The sequence below is a fragment of the Grammomys surdaster genome, unplaced genomic scaffold (assembly GCF_004785775.1).
Source record: "Grammomys surdaster isolate TR1022 unplaced genomic scaffold, NIH_TR_1.0 133, whole genome shotgun sequence".
Classification (NCBI taxonomy): domain Eukaryota; kingdom Metazoa; phylum Chordata; class Mammalia; order Rodentia; family Muridae; genus Grammomys; species Grammomys surdaster.
In genome coordinates this window covers 3,150,677-3,170,269 of record NW_021604591.1, presented here as the reverse complement: position 1 = coordinate 3,170,269, position 19,593 = coordinate 3,150,677, and the positions used below count along the sequence as shown (strand labels likewise).

At 47.2% G+C, this 19,593-nt stretch overlaps 2 protein-coding genes across 2 annotated transcripts in view; both read left to right on the top strand.

The window, feature by feature from the left end:
• Nucleotides 1-14,584, top strand: part of Vax2 (ventral anterior homeobox 2) — a 25,320-nt gene extending 10,736 nt beyond the window's left edge. The window contains exons 2-3 of the mRNA XM_028762252.1: nucleotides 10,155-10,342; nucleotides 14,141-14,584. Coding sequence (XP_028618085.1) covers nucleotides 10,155-10,342; nucleotides 14,141-14,584 — 632 coding nt within the window. The remainder of the gene's footprint in view (nucleotides 1-10,154; nucleotides 10,343-14,140) is intronic.
• A 4,619-nt stretch (nucleotides 14,585-19,203) lies between these two features.
• Atp6v1b1 (ATPase H+ transporting V1 subunit B1) overlaps nucleotides 19,204-19,593 on the top strand; it is a 17,693-nt gene continuing 17,303 nt past the window's right edge. Inside the window, exon 1 of the mRNA XM_028762456.1 lies at nucleotides 19,204-19,376. Coding sequence (XP_028618289.1) covers nucleotides 19,259-19,376 — 118 coding nt within the window. The 5' untranslated portion in view covers nucleotides 19,204-19,258. The remainder of the gene's footprint in view (nucleotides 19,377-19,593) is intronic.

Sequence of the window (19,593 nt, the reverse complement as noted above, 5' to 3'; positions counted from 1 at the left end):
AAGGAGGAGGAGGAGGAGGAGGAGGAGGAGAAGGAAGGAAGGAAGGAAGGAAGGAAGGAAGGAAGGAAGGAAGGAAGGAAAAGACAGGGGCGCTGGGCGCACTCATGGCCCCTACACACCCTCCTGGCTTTTCTCCTCACCAGGGACACCTAATGCCATGTAAATGCTATGCTAATAGCCATTAATCTGCATTGTTGAGGAAATCGTTAACTAAACATTTTGATCTGCATTCGCTTGAATCCTTGAATATGCATACAAGCACACCGCTTAAGAGTCTGAGAGTTTGGGGTGAAGCTTGGGAGGATCACAAGAGAGATCACATATGCTGTGTGCTCAAGGAACTGGGGTCTTCCTCACCATGGGCTTGAGGGGGGTCTGCTTCAAAGCAAACTAAATACTTTAAAAAATTATACAAAGGATGGCGAGAGAAATTTTCCTACTCTGATCAACTAAAAGTCTTCCGAGGTAGCAGAAGGGGAGGTGTTTATCCTGTCAGGGTGCTCCTCCAGCGTGGGTACACAGGAACTCACAGGGAGTTTACTGTACAAACAAACAATACACACAAACACGCACATGCAAACACACCCACACAACCTCACACGTTCTTGCTGCTGCCCTTGGCAGTGTCTGGTGAATGTCCATCCAGGTTAGTGGATGAGGACAGTCCTCACTCTTACTAACGGTTCCCGAGAAGCCAAAGGCGCTCTGGGCTCATCAGCCACTCTCCTGTTACAAGCCTTTAACATGATTTCTTGTTTGTTTTAATGAAACCACATTACGAAGGATGAATTTGACTTCATCAAACTTACAGTGTTACTTGAGGACAGAAAGCTTGTCAAAGGTTCTAGGAAGGAGTTTGTATTTCTTTCTGTTTGTTTGCTTGTTTATTGGTTGTGTTGGTTTTATGTGGTACTGGTTTTCACACAGGAAATGGCTCTCCAATGCACACTTTGATCCTAGCACCAGCCCCAATCCCTCTCACTAGCTTCCTCCCTTTCCTCCTTCCCCTCGCCATCCCACTTCCTGTTTCTCTTCTTCTCCATGGTTTTCAGTGTATATGAACAATCCTAGAACGTGAAAGTGAGAGAGAACACGTGTCCCTTGTCTTTTCGATTCTGTTTTATGTCATCTAACTTCCACTAATACAACAACCTCCAGCTGCATTTATCTTCTAGTAACTGACTTCTTTAATTTAGAGCATACTTCTTTAATTAAAAATTCCATTTATATATCTCTGTGTGCATGCATATGCATTCATGGTATGCCACAGCACTTGCATGGAGGTCAAAGGAAAACTTCCTGTGAATCTGTTCTCTCCTTCCACAGCATGGATCCTTGAGATGGAAACCAGGTCACCAGACTCCGTGGCAAATGCCTTAACCCACTGAGCTCTCACTGGCCCCCAATTTAATTCTTCTTTATGGCTGAATAAAAAACTCCATTGTGTTACCACATTCTATCTATCTGCTCACTGTTGGTGGACACCTAAGCAGATCCCATGTCTTGGCTATTCTGAATAGAGCTGCAGTTGTTCCCCCGCCCCTCCAGTACTTTTCATATTGTATGGATTTGTGTTTCTATTAACAGCTTCAGAGAACCTAATTATCCTGACTCTCTAGCCAGCAGTTTCCTTGTATGACAAATAAAATAATAATGTTTCAAAAATCTGAAAGCCTCTCAAACTGCTCTACTAGTCCCTTCCCATTTTATGTTTTTAAAAATGTATATTTATTTTATATATATACAAGTTTATTATTATATAATATATTATTATATATTTAAATACAATATATCTGTAATATTTTAATCTCATATTATCATATTATATATAACAAATATATAATCAATATATCAAAATATATTTATAATAAATACAATAATAAAATACCCAATAAAGCACAATAATTCTATAACATAAAGTATAAATAATTTATTATATATGTGTAGGAGCTATTCCTGCGTGAATGTCTGTGCACCACATGTGTGTCTGGTGCCAGTGGAGATCAGGAAAGAGTATCAGATAACCCGGCACTAGAGTTATGGGTAACTGTATGCTGCCATGTGGATGCTGGCGATCATGTGGCGATCAAACCCAGGCCATCTAGAGGAGCAGGCAACACCCTTAACCACTGAGCCATCTCCCTCCTGACACTTTTTGTTTTAATTAGCCACTTGTGTTGCTTCTCCTCTGGGTAACTTGTTCAGTTTCCCACTGGACTGCCCAGCTTTGGCCCTGGTTTTGAGCATCTGGGTATGTTCTGACCCCAAGACTGTTCTTCTGCACACGATGACTCTCTTTTTGGGTTCTGTGTTTCACTCTCACTTCCTGCAGAAGCACTGGCTCATAAGTAGTCAAATTGGTCCTCGTTTTTTGTTTGCTTTTTTTTTTTTTGATTTCCGAAGCTCTATTTTTCACATTTAAGTGTTAATGCATGCAGTGTCAGTTATCCCAGACAGTGAGATAACTGTGCAAGAGCCATGTCTTTAACAGTCCCGTCTTTCCCCCAATCAATTTCAAATGCCATCTTTGTAGACACTCGAAATCCCCAAGGGCCTGTGGCTCTGCTTGACGGCTGTCTTTCCGGAGTCACACCACTCTAGTGACTCTTGATTTGTGATAGATTTGCTCTAGTGACTAGTGATAGATTTTGCTCTGTGTGTGTGCGTGTGTGTGTGTGTGACACAGAGTGTATGTCTGGGCTCTCCTGTAGACCAGGCTGGCCTCAAGTTCTTCTTTAATTATCGTCTCTGCTCCCATTGTTACCTTGTCCAATTTAAAACTATTTTTTATTGAAATAATTAGGTATATTTTAAAAGTAAATGCTTTTATTTTTAAATTTAGACATTTAAAATTAGAAAACTTAAAAGTAATTTAAATGTATTATTTCTCCCCCTTCCCAACACAGGACCTCTGGAAACAGAACCTTGTCTACTTCATTGGTCCCTGTGTCCTCAGACTCTACAACTGATACGTTGATAAATAGTACTGAATGGCTGAATATACAAGGTTGTCTTTATTGACATAAATGAGGTAGTACTGTACTATTTTTCAACAGTAGTGTTTTTTCAATATGTTTCAAAAATATATTTCAATATATTTCAAAAGTATAGTTTTTTTTAGATTTATTTAAAGTATGTGAGTACACTGTAGCTATCTTCAGACACGCCAGAAGAGGGCATTACATCAGATGCCATTACAGATGGTTGTGAGCCACTGTGGGGGTGCTGGGAACTCTGGGCCTCTGCAAAAACAGCAAGTGCTCTTAACTGCTGAACCACCTCTCCAGCCCCTAAATGTGTTATACGCTACTTTCTTGTACTTAGTGTCAGTTCACATGGTCATCACCTCATTTTTTTTCACTGCTATTAGATATTTTATAGTATCGGTCACAGCGTATTCATCCATTTTCCTGTGGGTAACACTGAGGATGCCTTGAAAAAAATTTTTATTGTTACCGTTGCACGGTCTTTTTGTGTAGCCTCTGTCTCCCGAGTGCTGGGATTAAAGGCATGAGCCACCACTGCCAAGATACCCTTTTAATTTTTACCATTTTTAAGTCACCAATTTTTAAAAAGATTTATTTATTTATTTTATGCGTATGAGTTTATTGTAGCTGTCTTCAGACACATCAAAAAAAGACAAAGAGTGCCATTACAGACGGTTGTGAGCCACCATGTGGTTGCTGGGAAATGAGCTCCGGGCCTCTGGAAGAGCAGACAGTGCTCTTAACTGCTAAGCTATCTCTCCAGCCCTTAATTCACCATTTTGTAATTGGTGATTTGCTCACTTGAAACTTAACAGTGTGAGTACATTTTCACTTAATCTTATTCCAAATAAATAATTAGTAGTCACCAGTATATTTAAATTTGCTTGTCACCACAGGTCCTCCTTTGGAATGTCCCTTACAGGGTGGAGGAATGGCTCAGTAGTTGCCACTCTTGTAGAGGACCTGAATCCTAGCACCTGTTTTGCATGGCTCACAACCAACTGCTTCTAACTCCAGCTCCAGGGGCTCCAACAGCCTCTTCTGGCCTCTGTGAGATACACATTCAGGGCAGGGTAGTGGTGGTGGATAGCTCTAGACTGTCTCTACCCATAGCCCCATAGCTCTGCACACAGTGAGTGTGCCCTCCACCCTCGTGCCCTCTGACATTGCCACTTAAGCACCTCCCATTTCTGGCATAACCACAGTCCACTTATTTACTTTAGTGCTGTAGTATAGTGCACTTTTGCACATTTATTTATTAACTGGGGGAGGTATATGTGAAGGTCAGAGGATGATTTTCAGGAATTGGTTCTCTTCCACTATGTGTGTGTGTTCCAGGAATTGAACTCAGGTCATCAGTTTTGGCAGCAAGCCCCTTTACATGCTGAGCCATCTCTATGGCTCTAAAATTGGATGTTCGCTTGAGCCTCGTCTGAGCCATGTAAAACCATTGTGTAGTAGTTATTTTTCTGTTGCTGTGATAAAAACATCAGGACCGAGGCGACTTATAAAAGAAAGGGTTTATTTGGGCTTATGGATCCCGAGGAACCAGAGCTCATCACCATCCTGGCAGGGAAGTATAGCAGCAGGCAGGCAGGACAGCTCGCTTGCAAACTGAGCCCTCACAACTTGGACTGCAATCACTAGGCAGAAGGTGTGTACTGGGGACTCTCAGTGGCTTTTCAAACCTTAAAGCCCGCTCCCAGGGACACACTTCCTCCAATAAGACCACATTTCCTAGAACCAAACACTACCACCTACTGGGGACTAAGTGTTCAAACCATCTGAGCCCATGGAGGACACTTTCATTCAAATTTAACCTACACATTGCAGGGCGGTGGTTGCGCACACCTTTAATCCCAGCACTCGAGAGGCAGAGGCAGGTGGATTTCTGAGTTTTGAGGCCAGCCTGGTCTACAGAGTGAGTTTCAGGACAGCCAGGGCTACACAGAGAAACCCCGTCTGGAAAAAACAAAACAAAAAAACAAAACAAAAACAAAAAACTTACACATGGGTTAAAATGTTCCTAGTAAACATTAAAATAAGTTTTGAAATGGCAGGCATGTCTCATGTGCTGTTTTAAATCATCTTACAGCAACGGGGTAACCAGAGACTCAGGGGACCATTACTGTCCTCTCTCCATTGATGAATCTGTGTATTTGGTGACAACACAGTACCCTGGCTTTGTTGTTTGTTTCTGTTGTGGCTAACTTCATATTTTTAAATCCTTATAGAGCCACAAGAAGTTGTACAACCAGTGCAGAAAGATCCTGAGTATCCACCGCCCAGCTTGGCTTCCCTCATCAGCATCCCCAGCACATTATCAAAGCCAGAGGACAGAGTCAGGCCTGGTGCTGCACACATGTCACCCCAGCACTCAGAAGCCATGAGCAATGAGGGTCAAAAGTTCGAGACCAGCTTGGGGTACATAGAGAGTTCCAGGCTAACCTGGCTTTCAGGAGTTTTTGCTTCCAAAACACAAAGCAAAGCAAAAAGCAAACAAGAAAATCACATAGAAAATTGTGTAGAGGACAGTCTGAGAAACAGCCACAGGCCCCCTGAGCTCCATCTCTGTGTGCTGTCCCTCGTTGTTGTGTCTGACAGTCCTGTGAGTCCTCGTCACTCATATGTTCATAAGGTGGCTGAAGTACAGAAGCGTTGTCTCACCACAAAAGGGCTTTTTCCTTCCTTTCTTGAGAAATGTTAAAGATTTATTTTATTTTTAATTCTATGTATGTCCCTGTGTGGTATGGGAACAAAAGTATAGGTGTCCCCAGAGGCTGGGGCAGGTGCCTTGCAGGTAGTTACAGGCAGTCATCATAAGTTCTGACAGGGCTGCTGGGAACCAAACCCAAGTCCTTTCCAAGAGCAGCAAATGTTCTTAACTGCTGAGCCATCTCTGTCCTGGAATTGTACCTATGTAATCCAGGCTGTCCTTGAACTCACAGAGATCCACCCACTTCTGCTGGAATTAAAGTCACACACACACCAGCACTCCTAGCCTTTTGAGGCTTTGCAATGCACCCTTTGTCAAATTCCTGGCAATCACTGCTCTGCCCTCCGCCTTCCTAATTTTGTCATTTTGATGTTACATAACCAGAGAAGCGTGTGTACATAACATCTGAAGATTGGTTTCTATTTGTTTTATTTTGCAAGTATGTGTTTTGCCTGCTATGCATCACATGCATGCAATGCCTGGGAGGGCCAGAAGAGGGCATCAGATCCCCTGGAACTAGAGTCATAGATGAGTGTGCTGAGATTAGAACCCAGGTCTTCTGGAAGAACAACCAGTGCTCTTAACCACTGAGCCATGACTTTCTCCAGGCCCAGCTTATTCACTGCTGAGCAATGTCTCATTGTATGGTTTTATATGTATGTATCGTTTCTCCAGCCAGCCACCTGCTCAAAAACATCTGATTTCCTCCTGGAGGCCAATAAAAGAATATTTGGGGGCTGGAGGTGTAACTCATTTGCTAGAGTACTTGTCTGTCATGCACAAAGCCCTGGGATTAATTCTGAGCACCAAACAAACCAGGCATGATGGGATAGGATAGGCTTGGAATCCCAGCAAGATGATCAGGAGTTCAAGGTCATCCCAAGGGCTTATGGACAACCTAGAATCATGCAATCTCATCTACAAAACAAAGCAGGTCCTGGAGAGGTGGCTCATCAGTTAAGGGCACTGGCTGCTCTTCCAGAGGACCTGGGTTCAATTCTCAGCACCCATATGGAAGCTCACAACAGCCTGCAACTCCAGTTCCAGGAGATCAAATACCTTCTTTCTTCTGGCCTCCAATACAACACGTGTACATACATGAATACATGCAAAACACATACACACACACACACACACACACACACACACACACACACGTTAGTTGTTTCTTTAACTCAGTAACCACGGGTTAGCTTCCAGAGTAACTGAACCAGTTTACTGGAAATCCAGTGTCTGTATCCTCAGGGACCTTTGAGGCCTCCAGTGTTCTTCCTCTTTTCTTTCTTCCTCCATTCCTCTCTGTGGCATGTGCTTTTCTCCCCTCCCATCACGGCATTTGTAATTTCTTCTAACGGCTGCACCTCCCTGTGGCTCTAACTTGCTTCTTCTAACATTACTGATGCAGAACATCTATTTCTGTGCTTCTATGTATGCCTTGATGCCTGGTGGTGGGTCAGGGGGTGCCTTTCTTGTGACCTTAGTCACCCACAGAGGTGACAGTGGATATGCCCAGGTATGGCTTGACCTCATGGTGTTCAGGCTCAGAAACCTCAGGGTAGCTCAGGAAGCTTCCAGGAAGATGCTTGAAGCCTACATTACCAAGCATAAGCACCCTCCCTTCTGCCTGTTCCAGCAGACACACTGATCAGACCTACACCTTTGCTGACAGGCTCTCTGAGAGTTGGAAGGAAGCCTTCGGTCTCATCTTACCGCTGGTAATTGTGGAAGCTTAGCAGAGGGGAACCAGCCCCTTCACAAGGTTGTCACAAATGCTCTGTTATTCTGGAATATGGAAAGTACTGGACCTGAAGTGCTAAGTGGGTCCAAGAGGCCCATGGTTCCTGCAACATCCCAATAGGAAGTCCTGCAGCCATCAGACATACTGGGCTCTGACTCTGGGTGGGACCTGGGCTGGCAAGGTTCAGAGAGGGAACAGTTCTGTCTCAGTAATGATGTCCTTTTACCCACCCCCACATCACCCCCACCCTTGCTTACTTGCTTCCAGGACTGACTGAACATGAAGGTGAGATGGATCAGAGCCAGAGATCACCCTGAGGGCTGAACATCCACGGGGCAAAGGAGAGCTGTAAGGTCAGGGCATGTCATGGAGTCGGAAGGAGTGGCTAAGGCTACCTTTCTGGAGCCAAGATTCTAAAAGTAGGACCGCAGTCCTCTAGGGCTGCAAGGCAGACAGCATCCCCAACAGATATCCTGTCACATGTTCTCCAGGGGAGCAATGGGCTTCTCCAGAAGATTCCTTCTTTACCCATTGCTAACTCTTTGTGAGACTTGTCAGCTACTATATTAAGGATGGCCCACAGTGTGTTCATAAAGTGATGCAGGGGTGGGTGGCAGCTGTGGTTTGCATGTTGGGAACTGAACCTTGTGCCTACCAGGCAAGCTGCTCCACTGACCTCCATCTCCAGACCCTGCTTGTTGCTGTTAGTGTTTGTGGAGAAAGGCTAGCATTGAACTTGAGTCTTTCTGCTAATATCACCCCAGTGGTGGGATCCCAGGAGTATCCTACTACCCTGGGTATAATCAGGGTGTTTCTAGTTTATTGAATATTGACAGTGGGACCTTCAGGGAGTTACTTAAAACTTGCTCCTCATCTGTAAAGTGGGGAAATGACAGTTCCATCTCCATGGAGACACTGAGAAGGTTCAAACTTAAGATGAACACCAGGCTCAGGGCAGGGTCTTGTCTATGTTATGACAAGGGTCACTACCCTGTTAGCCCCACCCTCACACCTCTGGACTCCTTCACAAGTCTCCTGCTTTTAAATCTTTTTTTTTTTAGTTGTTTTTAATGAGGTATTATATTTATTTACATTTCAAATATTTTCCTTCTGCTTTTAAATCCTTTAAAAGTATTTTAATTATGTGTAAGCATCTGTGGGGACATAGGTGCTCCTGTGTATGTCTACCCATGAGACCAAAAGAGAGTGTAGGACCCCCCCAGAGCAGGAGTTATAGGTGTGAGCCTCCTGACATGTGCTGGGAACAGAACCCTGGTTCTCTGCAAAAGCAGCAATCGGTTTTTACTGCTGGGCAGTATCTACAGTCTCATCTCACCCTTCTTAGGACTTAGCACATAAACCAGTTTAGGAGTAGCTTCCCAGCACATAGCAAATGCCACCTTTGCGCCCCCTGGTGGAAGTGAGGGGTCCTTATAGCGGCAGGAGGTGGCATTTGCAGGGGCTTCCTGAGCAAGGAGGGCTGCCTAGTTGCTAAATAGTTGTCATTGTTGTTTGCTTGTTTGTTTTGTTTTGTTTTAAGACAGGGTCTCTTATATGCCAGGCTGGCCTTGAACTTCCTGGTCCTCCTGCTTCCATTTCCCAAGAGCTGGGATTGCAGGAGTGCGGCACCATGTCCTCCTGATGCGGTGGTAAACTTTCCAGGCCACTGCTCCTTCCTTTGTGGGGAACTGCGGCTAGTTCCCTTTTGTGATTGATGGATCCCACAGGTACAGTGCTGCCTGATTCACTGTCTGGTTAGTGCCTAGGCTAACAGATTCCACATCAGTAGAGGGGAGCTCAGAGTCAAGCATTTCCCCTTTCCCGGTGCTTTGTGGAGTTCTATGCTGATGATCGTGGGCTTCAGTCCTTGGTACTTTAAATGAACTCCAAAGCACCAGAGAGGCTGTGAAAGCACACGAAAGCCCGAGGTGGCTCAGCAGTCCAGGGACACAAGTGGGATAGTTCCTGGCTGGAAGATAACCCAGCAGCCTAACAAGGCAGTACAGTCCCTGAGTGCCTCCTGGGGTTTTCAGTTCCAAATCTGCCCTCTTGATCACATCGGCTAACCTCCTTATGAACCCCAGAAGGGAGCGGGGCTCCGTGTCTCCAGAAAGCCTTCTATGATTGACCACATTGGGTTCTAATCCATCTTCTGAACATGAGAGCTTGTTCCTGCGTTGTTCAGTTACTCCTTATTCTGCAAAGAGAACAGAATCCTGGATGAGCCATAGTGAGTCCTCTCTGCTCAGGCCACGATGGCTGACCTGACATTTGTGTTGAGAATTACTCACTCCTCCCGCTCCCTCTCCCCACCTCCTTCTCTTCTTCCCTCTTTCTCCTTCCCTCCCTTTCCTCACTCATATTTTCTGTCTCCCTCCTTCTTTCTTCCTTCCCCACCCTTCTCTCATTCCTTCTCTAACTACTATCTATCTATCCATCCATTCATACATCTCCATACCCATTACATATGATTCCCTGCATGGGGCTGCTGAGGAAACTCAGCTCAGAGAGGCTCAGCAAGTTCTCTGAGATTAAGTATTCAGGCAGGGTCCTGAAGATTCCTGATAGAACATTATCAGGCCATGAGTTCATAGTCAAACTGAGCTACACAGTGAAAGCCTGAGAAGAAGCAGAAGGATGAAGAGGTGAGAAAACACAGATGTGAGTTAACCCAGCTAGTGAATTAACCTGGCTCCTTTCATGATCCTTGTAGATGCCAAGGGAACCATTCGGGAAATTGTCCTGCCCAAGGGCCTGGACCTCGACCGACCCAAGCGGACTCGTACCTCCTTCACAGCAGAGCAGCTGTATCGTCTGGAGATGGAGTTCCAGCGCTGCCAGTATGTGGTGGGCCGCGAGCGCACGGAGCTGGCCCGCCAGCTGAACCTCTCTGAGACTCAGGTGAGAGCCAGGCCAGGTTTCCACCATCTGGTCCGGGTGACCTCCTTTGTGTATGGTGAACACCATACACCTGGGGAACTCCTTGGTGTACGAGGCCAAAGGCTGACATAGAGGGGCGTGACTTGAGAGGAATATACACATATGAGGGAAAAACTTAGAACTGCAGGTAAGACAGAGCCAACAGTGCCAACAAGAGGGCTGGGCTGAGAGTGGGAGCACATTCCTGTAATCCTAACACCTGAGAATGTGGGAGAAACATGAAGAATTGGAAGCCATTCTGGACTACATAGTGAGACCCTATAACAAAACTTAAAAGATAAAGAAGAAAGGAAGGAAAGAAGGGAGGAAAGAAGAAAGGAAGGAAGGAAGGAAGGAAGGAAGGAAGGAAGGAAGGAGAGAAATGGGAGGAAATTCCATGCGTAAAAGTACTTGTTGGACAAAGATAAAGATATGAGTTCAAACCCTCAGAACATACACTAAAAGTTGGATATGAGCACCTGTAATCCCAAGGCCCCATATGGAAATAGGAGACAGAGAATTAGACTCCCCCTACCCCCGTCTTGGCACAGCCATTTGTGGTATAGTGAAAAAGCAAGGAAACCCTGTCTCAAACATGGTGGAAGACAAGGACCAACACCCTAGGCTGTCCTCTGACCTCCCCATGCAGGCCATGGCTCACATATGTCCATATTGATACACATGGATATTCACAATCCACATATACAAATGGAAAGGAGAGGAGAGAAGGGACAGGAGAAACAGTCAAGTCTCAATAGAAGGGATCATTTATATGTAAGGAAAATGGAAAGGCCATAGAAATGGGGACAGTCAAGGTGCAGGGAGTGAATGGCTTAGGACCTGTCTTAGTCACAGTTCTATTGCTGTGAAGAGACACCATGACCAAGACAACTCTTATGAAAGAAAGCATTTAATTGGGGCTGGCTTGCAGTTTCAGAGGCTTAGTCCATCATCATCATGGAAGTGAACATGACAGCACACATATAACTGGAGCAGTAGCTAAGAGCTATATCCTGGTCCACATGCTGAGAAAAATATTGGCCCTGTCTTTAGCTTTTGAAACCTCAAAGCCTACCCCTAGAGACACATTTCCTCCCACAAGGCCACAATTACTCCAATAAGGCCCACACCCCTAATCCTTCTAATCCTTTCAAATAGTACCACTTCCTGGTGGCTAAGTACTCAAATATATAAGCCTATGTGGATCATTCTTTTCAAACCATCACAAGAGATATTGCCAGGTAAGAGATGCCTTGGGATGGTGACCAACTGGCTTCCAGGAAGCAAAGATTCCAAGGAGTGCTAGGCACAATGGCAGGAGCCTGGAGTCCCAGGTTCTTAGAGGCTGAGGTAAGAGGATCATGATTCAAGAGTTTAAGACCAGCCTAAGCAACCCAGGGTGAGCCCAGATAAAAATAACAAAGGATTCTGGGAAGAAATGAGCCATGACAGACCTCTCTGTTCTTCTTGGCCCTTTCTCACCTTCTGTTACCTTCCCTTCATCTTGAGGTAACTGAGTTCTTCTTGTGTAAAGGAAGAGTCAGACCCTCCTCCCCCATCCGCAAAGAAGGGCTGGTATTTTAACAGTAGCACGCTGGCTGGGGATGGGCCTCCGCTGGTAAAGTGCTTGCCTAGCATGCATGATGCTCTGGGCTGGACCCCAGCACCGTACAAACGGAGTGTGATGGTATACACCTGTAACCCCAGCACTCTGGAAGTGGAAGTAGAAAGGTCAAAAGTTCAAGGCCATCCTTGGCTACATAGTGAGTTGGAGGCCAGTCTGGGCTACATGAGAGTGTGTCTCATACCACCTGAATAAATATGCCCAGAGGAAGCAATGAGAAAAGATGAGTTTGGGTGAAGGAGAGGTGAGAGGCTGAGTCAGTGGTTCTCCACCAGTGCTCACTGGGACATCAAGTAGCTTTAAAGAGTGCTACTCTGGCTCTTCAGCAATTGTCTTCAGTACCAGTGCCTTGTCCCTGCCCTAGAAGTCCAGAGCAGCACACTAGAGGGACCGCTCCAGCATAGGAACGAAACAAAAGCCACCTTCCACACTCCAGATCCAGTATGAGCCCATGGCCGTTAAAGTGAATGTCTAGTATCACCCCTGCATTCATCCAGGAGATTGAGGCAGGAGAAAGCAGAGTCCAAAACCAGCCTGGGCGTCGTAGGGAAACCTTGTCTGATATCTAAATTATTAATATCATTTTTATTTTTAAATGAACAAGCCTTAGAATTGAGCACTAATCTCAAGCCCAAAGAGATATTCTTCTGGGATCAGGGGTGAGGGACCCCCAGCCCCGGAAACCGCACCCTCCTCTACTGTGGGCCTTGGTGGCCCAGCACAGTATCAGAACATGAAGCCACCAAGTATTCTTTGAGATTGAGATGTCCAAGATTTCAACCCTCAGAGACCCTCTTCAGGGCACTAAGTAGCCCAGTGGGGGCAGGTAATGCTCAGGAAACACCCCACAGGAGAGGGCCCTGGCCTTCCAGGAGTCATCCAGCAATGGCTTCCTGGAAGAGAGACAGAGTAGAGCCAGAAAGAATCAGTAGAAGAGGCAAAAGAAACCGAAGGCTTCTTGGAGAAGGGATGGTTCAGCTGAGCCTCATGAGGCAGCCTGAGGAGGCCCTGGGACTGATGGTGGAACAGAGGCTCGCCAGTGTTGGAAGTGCAAATGGGTTTCCTGGAAATCCTGATGCCTCTATCCTGACCCAACTCTGATAGAAAGTTTCAAAATGAGCTCTGGGCACTAGGGTTTACAATGTACACAGGGAATTTGTGTGCAGCCAGGCTTAAGAATCCACACATGATAACAAATGAAAAGCCAGGTCCCAGCCCTGGCCCAACCTTCCCCCAGGCTCCCCTCCACCTCTAGGATGAACTTGCTGGGAGTTCACCCATACCTTCCCCTCCTTCTGCACACAGAACTCGGCCAGGAAAGGACATAGTGGGGCGCACCCCTTGTCATTGTCACCCCCCTCTGCCTACAGTAGCTTTGTTCCTTTCTTAGCACAGGAGTCATGACGTTGGAGCCCTTCTCTCGTGGCTGGACCTGTGAGGTCCTGTGAAAGCCAGGATGCGAAAGGCTCCTGGCTCTTCGCTTCAGGCCTCTGGGCCCCTGCTCCTGCTTTTCCGCTGCCACATGCTGCCCTTGCTCATGTATGAGTAGGACATGTGACACAAGGGTATGAAGCTCAATTGACAGTTTGTCTAGCATGCACAGGACCCTGGGTTGTATCCCTAGCAAGGTGTACAACTGGATGTGATAGTATAGGCCTATAAAGCAGCACTGTAACCCCAGCGGCGGGTTCAGAAGTTCAAGGTCGTCCTCAACTACAGAGCAAATTCGAGGCCAGCCTGGATACCTGTCTAAATAAACATAAATAAATAAGTAGCCCTTAGTTGCTCGGCTCGGGTCACAGTTTAGAGGTCTGAGCCAAGGGCAGTTGGGAATTACCTACACATAAGTGATGTCTACGACCAGCCGCTTGCCTGAGAGCAGAAGATCCGAAAACTCTACCTTCTGTAAACCAATCTGATCCTGTGGGCCAGCGCCAGAGCAGCGGTGAGGGGGTATTTACACCTTGAGGCTTGACTCAGCTCCTCAGAACAACCTGGTGTGAGAGGACACTAACAATCTGCTCTTCTTTCCTCCCCTGCCTTCCCTACCCTGGTGCTGCTTTACCCCACCCCACCTCTGAACTTCTTCTCCTTTTCTCTTGGCTCCACCTCCTGCCCCTCCCTTTCCGGCTCCCCTGTGTGACCTCTGCCCCAAGGTGAAGGTCTGGTTCCAGAACCGCCGCACCAAGCAGAAGAAGGACCAGAGTAGAGACCTAGAGAAGCGGGCATCCTCCTCTGCCTCCGAGGCCTTTGCCACCTCCAATGTTCTGCGGCTCCTGGAACAGGGCAGGCTGCTCTCCGTGCCCAGGGCTCCCAGCCTCCTAGCACTGACCCCTGGCCTGCCAGGCCTTCCCGCCAGCCACAGGGGCACCTCCTTGAGTGACCCCAGGAACTCCTCCCCACGCCTCAATCCAATGCCCTCGGCCTCCTCATCGTCCCCTCTGCCACCCCCGCTGCCAGCCATCTGCTTTTCCGCAGCTCCACTCCTGGACTTGCCTGCGGGCTACAAACTGGGGTCCTCAGCTTTTGAGCCCTACAGCAGACTAGAACAACAGAAAGTAGGCAGCCCTGGCCAAAGCGACAAGAAAGCTGACATTTAAGAGTCCCATCCCCGTGTGACACTGAGTCCTCAGCACAGCACTACCCCAGCCTCGTGGCCCCGGTGGACTATACTGAGCAGGCCTGGAAGAGGAAGGGTGGGCACAGCATGCGCCTCTCCACCTGCCCTCAGCTCAGAGACTGAACCAAACGACTTTGGTCCTAACGTACTCTCTGATGTGTGAGTGCTATGTGTGTGTGTGTGTGTGTGTGTGTGTGTGTGTGTGTGTGTGTGTCACTGAAATAAAGAAGGGAACTGGTCCCAGCATCACCAACTCACTCCCTTCTGTCCCTGTCCTCAATGTGTAACAGAACGGGAACCTCAAAAGGGAGGGGTAGGCACTGGGGCTGGCGTCCACAGTCATGGGTCCACAGTTGACAGCTTCCTCCAGGCGCCACGGCCCTGCAACATCCATGCTCTCCCTGGTTAAGATGCTCCTATGTAAGTTTTCCTTTCAGACTTCAAAATACTTGTTGAGGTGAGCAGTAAGTCCTTCAAGGGAGTGAATGATACAAGGTGAAAGATCTGGGAGGGCGTCAGAGGAAAGCCAGAGCAGGCCTGAGGGCTGGAGGGCCTGTGCAGCATGAAGCACTCAGGAAAACCTCACTCTCCTCAGATCACTTTCATGTAACTTTTTTTCGTAGTAATAATTATAGATTCGCAGGAAGCTGTCCACCCACTGCACCACTGACTCTTCTAGTTACTGTGACAATGCACGTAGCAGAAGCGAGGTGAGGAGGGAAGGGTTTATTCTGGCTCATTTATTTTACTGAAGATGCAGTCCATCTTGGTGGGAAGGCACAGCCACAGGCGTGAGGCAGCCGGTCACACTGCACCCTCAGTCAGGAAGCTGGGGCAAATGCTGGCGCTTGGGTCTCTTCCTCCTTTTTCTTCACTCTGGGACCCCAGTCTGAGGGTTGCTGTCACTCTCAGCAGGGTGGGTCCTCTGTCCTCAGTTAAAACCCTGGAAATGCCCTGACAAATGCCCGAGGTATGTACAGTGGGGTGATTCTAAGCCCCATCAAAGTGACCATCGATTACCCATCATGCCTCACTGCTAACTTGGCACATAAACATGTCACCTTTAAACAACAGTCCTGCACCCTGGTCTCTAAAGTCTTATGTACATTTAAAGCATGTTTAGTCCATCTTTAAGAGTTCCTAAAGTCTTCACAATTTCACAGTCACTCAAAGTGTGGAGATTCACACAAACTCAGACAAAATCACTGAAAGATCTTTAAAAAAAATACATGCTTTTTTTTTATTTTTATTTTTTTTTGAGACTGTGTTTCCCTGGCTATCCTGGAACTCACTCTGTAGACCAGGCTTGCCTCAAACTCAGACATCCACCTGCCTCTGCCTCTTGGGATTAAAGGTGTGAGCCACCACTAGACACTTTCAATACATGGTGGCACAGAGTAAGTTTTCGAATTCCAAAAGGGATGAATAGAACTGTCTTATTGTTTCATTGTTGTGAAGAGACACCATGACTAAGGCAAGTCTTATAAAGGAAAACATTTAATTGGGGCTGGCTTACAGTTTCTGAGGTTCAGACCATTATCATCATGGCTTGAAGTATGGCAGCACCCAAGCAGGCATGGTTCTGGAGAAGAAGTTCTACATCTTGATCTGTAGACAGCAGAAGGGATCTTTCTTCCACAGGCAGCCAGGAAGGAGGAGGCTCTGATTCCACACTGGGCAGACCTTGAGCATAGGAGACCTCAAAGCCCGTCTACACAGTGATGCACTTCCTCCAGCAAGGCCACATCTACTCCAATAAAGTCACACCTTCTAATAGTGTCACTCCCCATGGGCCAAGCATTAAAACACATAAATCTTTGGAGGCCAAACCTATTCAAACCATCACATAAAAAAAAAAAAAAAAAAAAAAAGGATTGTGCCAAAGTAAGCCCAGAGTCCAGCAGGGTAAATACAAATCTGTAGCTCCAGCATCTGGGACCAAGAATCCAGACAGAGACATCAAGGTGCTAATGGGCTTGGATAGCTCTGTCCCTTAGTTCTGCCACTCACAGCACATGTGCGCTAACTTGACCCCGTGCCTACAGCTCTCCTCAACAGACATCAATGGCCCTACCATCTCCATCACAACTTCAGCTTTACCCTCGCAGTTTCATGCAATGGCTTCTCAAGGCCTCCTTACAGGGGATTCAAACCTGACACACATGACCTGGCCTTAACAGCTTTCTAGAACCTTGTGCAAGCCTCCACAACCTTGTAACTCCTACATTTTATGCCTGTAAACCCACCAATGTGTGGATGCTGCTGCCAAGTTCTGCTATCAGCCTGAGATGTGGTCTGGTCCCTTCTACCACAGCTGGAGTGGCTCTGTGCTCTCCAGCAGCCAAAGATCAGAAAACACTAAGGAGTTCCTCAGTGCTCTCTCCTGTGAAATGAACTGGCATTTTCACAAGTTGGCGCTTCTGATGGGCTCACTTGGCTTCTGAGCCTATTTCCTATTGTCCCAGAGCAGAGCGCCATGATTCTCTTTAATGGCTCCAACCTCTCTTACAGTGGCAGCTGCTTTTTGACCCTGCTTTGGCTGTAACAATAAACTCACTGTCTTCTTTGAGAAACTGCACACATCGTATCTTTGATCTGCATGCTGCCGTCCCTCACTGCAGACCTGCGGAAGAGTGATAAACAGGAACCAGGCTACAGCCTAAATGCTGTCCTGATGTTTTAATTACTTTTCTATTGCAGTGATAAGCACCACATCCAAGGCAATGTATAGACAAGTTCCTTGGAACTCATAGTTGCAGAGAGTTAGAGTCTATGGCAGGGTGCATGGCAGCAGGCAGGCAAGCATGGTGCTGGAATAGCTCATGTCCAGATCCACGAACAGAAAGAAGCAGAGACAGAACACTGGAAATGATGCAAGTGTTTTGAAACCTCAAAGCCCACCCCAAGTGCCACACCTCCTTCTAATCCTTCCCAAACAGTTCCACCAACTAAGGACCAGGTATTCAAACATTAGCCTATGGGGGACATTCTCATTCAGACCACATACCTGCCATGAGATTTCCTCTGCAAAACAGATTAGTCTATTAAACTCTTACACCATTCTAGGGCTGAAAAACTCTTTCAAATTCCTCTCATGAACCAGTTGCAGAGGCCTAGGAACCACCACATGATCAGGTTTATAGTAACACCCCCACTCCTGGTACCAGTTTTCCATATTAGTTACTTCTTTGTTGCTATGACAAAGTAGCTGGTAGAAAAAAACTTAATGAAGGAAAAGCTTATTTTGGTTCATGGTTTGAGATTGCAGTCAGTGTTGTGTTTTATAAAAATACATATATATAGAGAGGGGAATATGTTGGTGGATGCGTAGTCAGGTGTGGGGGAAGGGGGTGCCACTGCAGGTCCATGCTAAGGCATCCCTTCTCCCTGAGGGGCCAGCCATATGATGGTATATCATAGAATAGAGTTTATCCAGGGCATGGGGAAGGGAGTTGAGAGGGTAGTAGAGGCAGAGAAAGGAATGGGGGAGGGAGGAAGGGAGAGAGAGAAGGAGGAAGAGAGAAGAGAAATAAAGGAGTAGAGGCCAGTCATGAGCACATGGAGAGAGGGGGGATGGGAATAGGAGAGAGGGAGAGCAGGAGCAAGGGGACAGAGCATGAGCAAGAGAGTAAAGCAGGGGCAAGTAGCCCCTTTATAGTGAGTCAGGCATACCTGGCTGTTGCTAGGTAACTGTGGGGCAGAGCCATACAAAATGCAGTCAGTATGGTAGGAAGACATGGTGATGGTGGTAGCAGTAGTGGGGGAGGGATGCTGGCTATATTTTCTAGATGATTCTAAGTCCTGTCAATTTGGCAGTCAAAGTTAATCATCACACCTAATTATCCACAATGGTAGCATTTTTAATATGTAGCATACTTTCACACACAAAAGTAACACTGGGACCACGGGTATAAGCTCACATCATTTCTTCCTCTCTATAAACTCATGGAAGCATGCAAACAGCAGTCTGTTCCTTTACAGCCACACACGACCCCCAACAGAAGAGTTCTTTGACAGAATGGGAAGCATGGGAGGGGGGAGCAGAGACCTGAAATGGACCAATGCTGGGGAGAGTGGCAGGGAGGGCAGCACAGACTGATTCAAGGAACATGGCAACTTCCTGCAGGCGGTGGCCTGTCACTGGCCAGAAGGTGACCCCTAAGATGATAAGATGATGGATCTGGAGAGGGAAGGGTGCCCAGGTGTGGCTGAGGACAAAGGGCACAGGCTGAGAAGACAACTTGCAAAAGTAGGGCATGAGGAGACCAAGGAGCCATATGGTAGGGGACAAGGACTTGTTAAAAGAAGGAGAAGCTGACACCACCTCACTATGGCAACTGTGCTGAGGGACCTTCCGACACAGAGGTTAGAAAAGGTGCTGTGTGCCTTGCTCTGTCCTTCACTGCAAGCTTTCAGGACCGAGTGGGGCAGCCACTACAGGCTCTGCTCAGCCCGTGCCTGAGAAACCTTGGGAGCTGGTGTGTGCCAGCTTCCCTGTTTACAGTCAACCTGGCAGAGGAGAGGAGGAAAGTAGAGACATAAGGAAGGGGAGGGGTGGCTGCTGGCACAGGCTGAGCAGCCTGTTCCAGCTCCAGCTGAAACTGAAGTCTACCACCAGTCTTCTCAGGCACTGACTCCCGGCTCCCAACACACCATGGCCACAACAGTAGACAGCAGGGCCTCGGGATTCACTAGCAATAGCTGTGACCCAGGCACAGCCCGAGAGCATGTGCAGGTTGTGACCCGAAACTACATCACCCACCCACGTGTCAGTGAGTATTCATGTCCAGCTGGTGAGGGCAGTGGGCTGCTGGGATCACTGCTTTTTGCCTCAGAGAAAGAGGACCAAGACCGCGGGAGGAGATCAGGGGCTCCGAGTCCAAGAGCGGTCGGTCCTGCATCACCTCTACCAGTAGAGCCTGCACATGGGTCACCTCTGCAGGTGGCGGGAGGGATGGAGGTCCCCATTCAGGCTGGCCTAGAGGAGAG